This window comes from Elephantulus edwardii, unplaced genomic scaffold (genome assembly GCF_000299155.1).
Source record: "Elephantulus edwardii isolate Elephantulus edwardi_28Jun2011 unplaced genomic scaffold, EleEdw1.0 scaffold00191, whole genome shotgun sequence".
Taxonomy (NCBI): Eukaryota; Metazoa; Chordata; class Mammalia; order Macroscelidea; family Macroscelididae; genus Elephantulus; species Elephantulus edwardii.
This window is the reverse complement of record NW_006399941.1, coordinates 6,069,529-6,080,072: the sequence shown is the minus strand read 5'-3', so window position 1 is coordinate 6,080,072 and position 10,544 is coordinate 6,069,529. Positions and strand designations below refer to the sequence as shown.

The 10,544-nt window shown below is 41.7% G+C and overlaps 1 protein-coding gene across 1 annotated transcript in view; it reads left to right on the top strand.

The window, feature by feature from the left end:
- The window catches only part of RAD1 (RAD1 homolog (S. pombe)), a 15,672-nt gene extending 8,341 nt beyond the window's left edge, over positions 1-7,331 (top strand). Inside the window, exons 4-5 of the mRNA XM_006896801.1 lie at positions 6,518-6,616; positions 7,117-7,331. Of these exons, the coding sequence (XP_006896863.1) occupies positions 6,518-6,616; positions 7,117-7,300 (283 nt within the window). The 3' untranslated portion in view covers positions 7,301-7,331. The remainder of the gene's footprint in view (positions 1-6,517; positions 6,617-7,116) is intronic.
- Positions 7,332-10,544: the final 3,213 nt, after the last annotated feature.

Here is a 10,544-nt window from a genome sequence, read left to right as displayed (position 1 = left end):
TGGCGCAGGATAGAGCAGGGTTTAGGGCTGTTGTGCATAGGGTCGCTATGAGTCACAAACGACTCGACGGCACATACCAACAACAACAACAACATGCCATTTTATGCAAGAGACTTAAGCATTGACAGATTTGGGCATCCATTGTTTCCATTGGCCCTGGAACTGATCCCCTGTGGATACCAAGGTTACAACTGTTGCATAGGTACTTTTGAAAAACTGGTCAAAGTTAGCTACTTTTGTGGGTTTTTAACAAATTTTTTAATTGTGATTTTGACAAAAGTTTACAGAAAAATAATGCAGAAAGTATTAAAAGAAGATGGAAAGAGTATACAGAGTCACTATACTGAAAGGAATTAGCAGACACAAAAGAATTTCATGAAACAACATACAATCAAGAACCTGGGAAGATTAAGTGTTGCAGACCAAGGGTAAAGTAATAATGAGACAGACAGCCAAGAATGAGATAAGAGAGAGTAAAGACAGGGGACCAGCAGTCCTGATGACTGAAGCACCCAAGCCATGCTTCTCTGTATTTATTGAGAATCATCAGGAGGGTAAACAAAGGATAATCACAAGGGAGTAGAAAATAAAAACAAAAAGTATCATGGGGAGTTCTTTGCAGATAAGGGGGAGTTCTACTCTATTGTTTACCTTATACTAATCTCAGGAGGGAGGGATTCAGTAAATACAAACTAAGAACATGTTGACTCTTAAGTAATGCCTTAGTGCCTCAGGGTGAACTCCAGTTTGTATTACGTCTCCCTTATATCCTGATACAGCATTTGCTTTATTATTAATATTAAATTTGATACTCAGCTTCCCACAATTAAGGAAGAAGTTCAAGCTGCTTTGAAGGAATTTGCAGTAAAAGAAGGCCCCAGGAATTGATGGTATAACAACTGACGTATTTCAACTAACAGATGCTGCCCTGGATGGTGCTCACCAAGTTGTATCAAGAAATCTGGAGGACAACCACTTGGCCAAATGACTGGAAGAGATCTATATTTGTTCCCATTCCAAAGAACGGTAAACCAACAGAATATGGAAAATTTTGAACAACATCATTTTTGTCAAATGCAAGCAAGATTCTGCTGAAGGCTATCCAAAAACGACTGGAACAGCACATCAACAGAGAACTGCCAGAAGTCCAGGCTGGTTTTAGAAGGGGTACTAGGGATATTATAGCTAATGTCAGATGGATCTTGACTGAAAGCAGGGAATACAAGAGAAATTTCCATCTGCGTTTCATTGATTATGCAAAGGCATTTGACTGTGCGGATTACAACAAACTGTGGCTGACTTTGAGAAGAATGGGAACCCCAGAACACTTGATCATGCTAATGCAAGAACTATACTTGGACCAGGAGGTAGTCGTCAGAACAGAGCAGGGTAACATTGCATGGTTCAAAATTGGGAAGGGATGTGTCCTATCTCCATACCTTTTCAACCTATATGCAGAGCAGATTATCCAGGAGTCTAGGCTATATGAGGAGAAATGTGGTATCAGGATTGGTGGAAGATTCATTAACAATCTGTGTTATGCAGATGACACAACCCTTGCTAAAACTGAAGAGGACCTGAAGCACTTGCTGCAGAAGGTCAAGGACTGCAGCCTTCAATATAGATTGAGGCTCAATATCAAAAAGACAAAGATTCTCACCACTGGGCCAATTGGCAGCATCAGGATGGATGGTGAAGAGATTGAGTCTGTTAACAGCTTTAGTTTGCTTGGCTCCAGAGTCAACACTCTTGGTACTAGCAGCCAGGAGATTAAAAGGCGTATTGCATTGGGAAAGTCTTCTGTTAGGGACCTCTCCAAAGTACTGAAGAGCAATGGTGTCAGTCTGGAGACTAAGGTGTGCCTGATACAGGCCATGGTCTTTGCAATTATTTGCTATGCATCTGAGAGCTGGGCAGTGACTAGGGAGGATAGAAGGAGAATTGATGCCTTTGAGTCGTGGTGCTAGAGAAGAGTATTGAATGTACCATGGACTGCTAAGAAAACGAATAGGTTCAACCTGGAGAGAGTTAAACTATGCTGCTCCTTGGAGGCAAGGATTCTGAGGCTTCATCTGACATACTTTGGACATGTTGCAAGGAGTGACCAGACCTTGGAGAAGGACATCAGGCTAGGAGTGTGGAGGGACAGCACAGGAGAGGAAGACCGTTAATGAGGTGGATTGATTCAGTGACTGGGGTAGTGGGGGTAGGTGTGTTGGAGACTGAGATTGGCACAGGATGGAGCAGGTTTTAGGGCTGTTGTATATAGGATCTTTATGAGTTGCAGGTGACTCAACAGCATATAACAAAAACAACAATTGTGATTTTGATGAAAGTTTACAGAAAAATTACATTTTCATTCTTTCATTGATAAACATTTACCCCCCCACCCTCCTTTCTCCCTCCCCAGTTCTTTTTTTTTATTTTCTCTCTCCCCCTCTTCCCTCTACCCCCCACCCCCACCCCAGTCCTGTTTGCAATATACCTCTTATTTTGCACCACTGTCTTAGTTAGCTACTTTTGGAGCTAATGTTCAACAGGAATATAATGTAAAAACTCATCAAATTGTTCTTGATATTTTGACTCTGAAATTATATAATGGTCTCTTTTTTATAATGAGAACCCATTTAGAGAAAAAGCTAGAGTTTTTCTTTTTAGCAGTACTGTTGTATGCTGTTGAATCGCTTGTGACTCATAGCGACCCTATATACAACAGCTCTGAGCCCTCCTCTATCCTGAGCCAACCTCATTGTCTCTGACACACCTTACCCCATTACCACAGTCACTGAGTCAGTCCATCTTATCCAGGGTCTTCCTCTCTTGCACTTTCTTCACCTTTCTAAGCGTGATGTCCCTCTTCAAGGACTGGTCCTTGCACCTTACCCAAAGTATGTCAGACGGACGGAGCTTCAAAATCTTGCCTCCAAGGAACAGCCTGGTTTCACCCTTTCTAGGATGAATTTACTACACTTCATACTACACTGATGTGTCAAAAGCAATAATGGTTACCCATGGTGGACGGTGTTGGTTGGAGCTCCCCCATTAAAACAAGCTTGTAAGCAGGAATGGCATTCACTTCTGTAAATAGTTTGCCTCCAGAAACCGTATGAACCTGGAGAAAGGATGAAAGTCACACAAATGTCTTGGACTTTCATTCATAGGGTCGCTGTGAGTCACCTACAACTCAACAGCACTTAACAACAACAACAACAGGATGAATTTGTCTGTTCTCCTAGCAGTCCATGATATATTCAGTACTCCAGCACCACAATTCAAAGGCATAAATTCTTCTTCTTTCATCCTTAGTCATTGTCCAGCTCTCTGATGCATAGCAATTAATTACAAAGACCGTGGTCTGGATCAGGTGCACCTTAATTTCCAGACTGATATCGTTGTTCTTTAGTACTCTGGAGAGGTCCATGACAGCGGACTTTCCCCAGTGTGATTTGTCTTGCTTTCTTGGCTGCTGGTACCATGAGTATTATTGTGGAGCTGAGCAAGTTGAAGCTGTTAACAATTTCAATCTCTTCACCCTCTATCATGATGCTGCCAAATGGCCCAGTGGTGAGGATCTTTGTTTTCTTGATGTTGAGCTTCAATCCATATTGAAGGCTGCAGTCCTTGACCTTCTGTAGCTAATGCCTCAGATCCTTCTCAGTTTCCACAAGCAGGGTTGTGTCATCTGCATAAAAGGTTGTTGATGAGTCTTCCTCCAGTCCTAATGCCACATTCCTCCTCATAGAGCCCAGCCTTCTGGATGATCTGTTCTGCATACAGATTGAAAAAGTATGGAGATAGGATGTATCCTCAGCGTATACCTCTCCTGATTCTGAACCTGCAGTGTTTTCTTGATCTGCCTTCTAGTCCAAGTATACATTTTGCATAAGAACAGTCAAGTGTTCTGGGAATCCCGTTCTTCTCAGAGTTAGCCACAGTTTGTTGTGATTTACAGTCAATTGCCTTTGCATAGTCAGTTAGACACAGGTAGACATTCCTCTGGAACTCTGCTTTCAGCTGAGATCCATTTACCATTGGCTATACTATCCCTGGTACCATGGCCTCTTCTAAACCCAGCCTGTACATCTGGCAGTTCTCTATTGATACCCTGTTCCAGTTGTTTTTGGATAATTTTCAGCAGAATCTTGCTTGCATGTCATAGTAATAATCCTGTTCCATAATTTCCACACTGTTGGTTCACCTTTTTTTTAAATGGGAACAAATAATGGAACTCGTCCAGTCAGTTGGCCAGGTCTTCCAGATTTCTTGGCACAACTTGGTGAGCATGTCCAGGGTGGTGTCTCGTTGTCGAAATATTATCAGTTGGTATGCCAACAATTCCTGGGGCCTTGTTTTACAATACTAGATAATATTAAAATGTAAAGGAGCGAGCTGTGGTAGCCTAATGACAAGAAGTTACACTGCAATCCCAGAGGCGAGCGGTTCGACTCTACCAGATGCTCTGCTGGAGGAGGAACAATCTCCTCCTGTACCAGTCAGATCCGATTTGATGGTACACACACACACAAATAATAATAAAATAAAATTAAAAAAAAAAAAAGGTAAAGGAATTCACCAAGCACAGAGGAATGAGGTATAAACTTTAAAACAAAAAATCTAGGAGAATTACAGACTTACAGTTTTAAAAACCAAACCTACCACTGTCCAGTCAATGTGCATTCACAGTGACTCTGAGAATTTCCAAATCTGTAATCTTAATGGAACCAGATGGCCACATCTTTCCCAAGCGGATCATTCTGTGGATTCAAACCAACAACCTTTTGGTTAGTAGCTGAGCATTGGGCTACTGCATCACCTGGGCTCCTGTTGTAGCTCTAGGGCATTAAAAACTTGGCGTAAGGTCTGTTGAAATATGAGCTTATCACTGTATATATTAGTTAATGATGACCAGTGATAAGAATTAAATGACTTACAATTGGAAGAGGTTTATATCAAGTTTGTACATTAACAATATGCAGTATACTTGATGAAAGTGAAGAGGATGGGAAGTATATATGATGAAGATCAAAGATTACAGTTTTCTTTATAGACATCTCAAATAGAACTACACCAATAAACATTGTGATAAATGGAGAAAAGATTGGAATAGTCAAACTTTCCATTTCCTGGATCTATAATTAACATCCAGTTAGTAGCAGTCAGGAAATCAAATGACATAATGCACTAGGTAAATCTGCTTCAGAAGACCTCTTTAAATTGTTAGAAAGCAGTGATATCACCCTTAGGACTAAAGTGGACCCGGCCCAAGTCACAGTATTGTCATTCACTTCGTATGCATGCAACAATGAAAAAGGAAGACCAAAGAAACCACTGTATTCAAACTGCATTAGTGAAGAGTAGACTTGTCTGTGCCAGAATGATGAACAAATTAGTCTTAGAAAAAGTACATCCAGAATCCTCCTTAGATGTAAGACTGCTGAGACGTTGTCTTGCTTGCTTTGACCATGTCACGAAGGAGGACCATTAGCTAGAAAAGGAAAGACATGCTTGGTAGTGAGTCAGGGAAAAAGAGGGAGAGACTGAATGAAATGGATTGACACAGTGGCTACCACAGGCTCAGACAGCAACACCTGAAGGTGGCCCAGGACTGGACAACATTTTGTTCTGGCACTTGACAATGAGTTAAAATTCCAGACACCTTAGCAGTATTTTCAGAGGCTCCTCTGCAAAGTGATCTCTCTTTTTGTGGGTAATAACTCTAAGCATGATAATAATCTTTCAAGACCAGCATAGGAAACAATTTGGGAGCAAAGAGCGCTGACATTTTCTTCTGCTTTTGTTCAGCTTAAGATATTTGTAATGAGCAGTCTCCTCCCGTCTGATTTATAGACTCTGAAAACCCACTGGTGGGTCAGCTACGATTCAATTCTACATGACAGCAGTGAGGGTTTTTCTGGTAATAGTAGAACATAGTTAGATGTGTGGGGAACTCTGGTGGCCTAGATTTAAGAAACTGTGCTGCAATCCCAAAGGTATGCAGTTCAAATCCAGTAGCTGCTCCACAGGAGAAGGATAGGCAGTCTGCTCCTGTGCAATTAACTGCCTCTGAAAACCCACTGGACGGTTAGCTGTGGGTCGGTTCCAGCTCGGCAGTATATAACAACAGTCAGATGTGAAAGCATAGAGCTTAATAGACCCGAGAGATTTTACTTGAGAGTCATTATCATGGTTGTCTATGCTCAGAGAAAGTAGACGAGGAGAGAAAAGATGGAGCTATGGGAGAACTTTAATAAATGTCGATAGTTGTAGAGAGGCTTCAAGTCTTTTGTTCATAGGGTCACTATGCATTGTGCTGGACTCGAAGGCAATCAACACCAACAATGGGAGAACAACACATAGGCCTCTACTACCGTGCTCATACACTGCTAACCAGTGTACTAACTCCTTGGGAGATGGCCTGTGCATGTGTAGATATTTCTTAAGGAAATGTTTTGTTTGCATTGTATTGTGATTTATTATTGGATCAGTGAACAAATCAGGTATTCATTTTCTATTCTAGGTTATCTACTTTTGGAAATGCAGGAAGCTCCCACCTTGACTATCCCAAAGATTCTGATTTGATGGAAGCGTTTCACTGCAGTAAGACCCAGATCAACAGGTCAGTTTTTCATGTAGAGGTTGACACTGGTGATGAAGGAAGCTAAGGTTAGATACCACATTGCTGTTTAAGGAAAGCACTTTCCATTGGTGAATAAAAGTGTACATCTTTTGAAAGACATGAAAAGTAAGGTGTTGGATTTTCTTGGATTTGGGGTTGAATTGAGGATGAAATTTTAATAAAATTTAATAAAAATCAAGAGAAAATATATCAAATTAAACAAGTATATTTTTATTTTATTCTTCTATTTACTGGTAGTTGTTGGATAGAGTAGTAAAGTCAGTAGGAGTTGTGCTGCCAGCCCAAAGGCTGAGCTTTAGTGTGAATCCACCAGGGGCCCTGAGAGAGAAGGATGGGTGGTCTCTTCACATCCAGAGGAGGGTCAGCCTGAAGTCCTTTTCAACTCAGTGGGAATTGGACAGAGTTCTTAGCTTGTAATTTTTGTAATGATCACTGCTTTCTGGGTGTTCAAATAACAGCTTTTTTCAATTCTTTCACAGATACAAGATCTCCTTACTGAAGCCATCTACCAAGGCATTGGTCCTATCTTGTAAAGTATCCATTCGAACAGATAACCGAGGATTCCTCTCATTACAGTATATGATTAGAAATGAAGATGGACAAATAAGCTTCGTGGAATATTACTGCTGCCCAGATGAAGAAGCCCCTGAGACCGAGTCTTAAGTGTCAGAGCTCACAGTGGTATTTATGTGTAAGTCCATACAGGCCTTGGAGGGCCCAGCTTTCTTTGTAATTTCTTGCTGGATTCTCTTTAGAGGAGAGCAGAGGGGAAATAGAAACAAAGTCCCTGTGCCTTGATAAGAGCGCGGTATTTTTTAAAGAAGTGTCTTCATGTAGTCATGGATTATCCAGCATCAGGCTGTCTTACAGTTGTCTTTCAACTCACGAGACTCATGAGTCAAGATTAATAAATTATGTGTCCTCTTATTTACATAGGCCATTTCAAGAGTCAATACTTGAAGCTTAATGAGTACAAGTGCATACGTGATATGTTTTATTATTGAGTATCAGGAAAAACATGAGTATTGCTGACTAGTTTGACTTTTGGAGAATATCTCCAAAAGCAGAAGTCTCAAAGCAGCAACTCGAAACGTAGCAGAAACTGGACATGGGCCCAGCAATCTGTGTAAAATAGCCTTCCCTCAGACAATTCAAATGTGTGCTAGAGTTTGAGAGCCACTGCTTTAAGTGGATCTTTTTAAAAGCCCTTCGTGGCATTGAGGACATAGGTGAACGTGTGATTCCTTGATCAGCATATTATGAAACCATGTGAAGTTTAGGTATTGTCAAACAGGCATAAGCAACTCTTTGTATGGTTTGTTTTTGAAGAAATCCATGAATGGGGCATAAAAGTCTTTAGAGTTAGATTTTCTTCTTGCTCACAACAGTGTTCAATGTAGGACGTGCTTTCTAAATCACAAGCCTGATGCTATCCAACTCCACAACCCTCTGTTGGGTTGTAAATCTTTCTCACCAGAGACTTCACCTTTCTCCCTGGGAGCAGCTGGTGGATTCGGGCTTTATTACCAGAGCTCTTTGCCAGATGCCTTCTACTTCACTGTTAAGAGTTTCTTGTCAAACCAAGGAGGAGAACCCAATTACAAGCAAGTTTGTACATTCATGGGTAGTTTACAGTGAAAGAAATTTGTGGTATGTAGGTGTCTTGAGGAGGTGCTGATAACACAGTGGCTACGGTGAAAGGTCAGATGTTTGAATCCACCAGCCAGTCTTTGGAAGAATCGACTTGTGGGAGTCAACTTGACAACACTGGGTTTATTTGGGTTAGGTAGAATTTTGTATTTAATAAAATAGTTAAGTCTTTTTCTAGTTAATTATCTGATGTGTTCTCTAGGAGAAAAAAATTACAACTGAACTAACCCTTCTGTCCTTATTTTACCAGGTGACTGATAGTGCTTAGTGGGCAGAGATTATTTGACCAGGGGTGGGGGACAGTTCATCATTGCAAAGAATGTCATCTCATTGCAGGATCATTTTGCCTCTGTGGCCTTTACCTACTTATGTACTCCTCCATTCTTTAAATACAAGTCCCCCATAGTTGATTAGGTGATATTGACTGTAATTTGAGAGTGTATTTGGACTGCCCCCCTTCAAATCCACACTGGAGGAGCTTCATTTGGAGAGTGTTGCAGGGAAGCAGCTCAGAAAAGCCCCCCAGAGCAGCTGTGAGCACTGCTTCATAGACAGACCCATATACACCTAGCCCAGGTGAGTACCTTCTAATAAAACATCTCCAAGGATTCTCAGCTGGTGAAGAACGAGTGGGACTTATCCAAAGTAATCCCTCTTCAAGAAGGGAATACCCACGAAGGCAGACTGGCAAACTTTGTTAGATGAAACACTTCTGTTCCCAGATTCTGCTTTTTAGCATCTTATTCCAAAACAAGTCAGTTCTGACTCATGGTGGCCTTCCATTGATTTTCCAAGACTGTAAATCGAGACAGCAGGAGACTTCCCATCTCTGTCTGTGGCTCTAATGGTGGATCCAGATTACCAGAGACTCATAGCTTTGGGTTGGGAGCATAGCTCATTAGGAACTAGGCCACCAGAGCTCCCTAGCATCTTCTTGTTGAATTCTGTTGAGTTGGAAGCGATTCCTAGCTGACCCTCTAACAGGTGTTCAGAGGTTGTAAATTGCATGGAAGGAGATTGCCCATTTTTCTTCTGCAAAGCAGCTGGTGGATTCAAACTGTATACCTTTAAGTTGTTAGTGTAGCTTCTTATCCACTATGCCACCCAAGCTCCCATCATCTTCTTCTTGTTAGATGCTATAGAGTCAGGTAGGTGGATTGACACACTTACTCATCGGGACCCTGTGAACAAAGGATCTGAACCCAGTTGTGTCCTGTGCTAGCCTCATTATTTCTCACACACTTGAGCCCATTGAGGACTATGTCAATCCATCTGGTTGAGGGTCTTTCTCTCTTTTGCTGTCCCTCCATCTTTCCAAACATGATGTGCCTTGCCAAGGAAGAGCCTCTCCTAACTAAGCATCTTATTAGTCACTATTCAATTAATAAGTCCATTTAATAAGGAGGGAATAACATTGCCACACATTTTAAGCTATCATTTTAGCTGGAGGATCTACAATTCAGAAACTAATGAACCTACTTACTTATAAATCACTCTGACATCCGAATATCGAGTCAATAAACAAGTTCTTACTTACGAATGTTGTTTACCAAGTTATTTTTTTAAACTTTGGTCTCTGTTGTTGCTATGAAAGAACTTTAGGGGGAGCTCCACCTTGAACACAACAGGCAATACCAGGATAACTACAAATATATACAGCTTTCTTTTTAAGGGCGTTGTTTGTTGTTGTTATGTGCCGTCGAGTCGCCTGCGACTCAAAGCGACCCTGTGCACAACAGCCCTAAACTCCGCTCTGTCCTGTGGCAATCGCACTGTCTCTGACACTCCCATCCCGATTATCCCAGTCACTAAATCAATCCACCTCATAGAGGGCCTTCCTCTCCTGCGCTGTCCCTCCACCCTCCCAAGCATGATGTCCCTCTCTAAGGACTGGTCTCTCCTCACAACATGTCCAAAGTATGTTAGACAGAGCCTCAGAATCCTTGCCTCCAAGGAGCCACCTGGTTTAACCCTTTCCAGGACAAATCTGTTTGTTTTCCTGGCAGTCCATGGTATTCTCAATACTCTTCTCCAGCACCACAGCTCAAAGGCATCAGTTCTCCTTCTATCCTCCTTGGTCATTGTCCAACTCTCTGATGCATAACAGGTGATTGCGAAGACCATGGCCTGTATCAGACGCACCTTAGTCTCCAAAGAGACACCATTGCTCTTCAGCACTTTGGAGAGGTCCCTAACAGCAGACTTTCCCATTGCAATGCGCCTTTTAATTTCCTGGCTGCTGGTACCAAGACTGTTG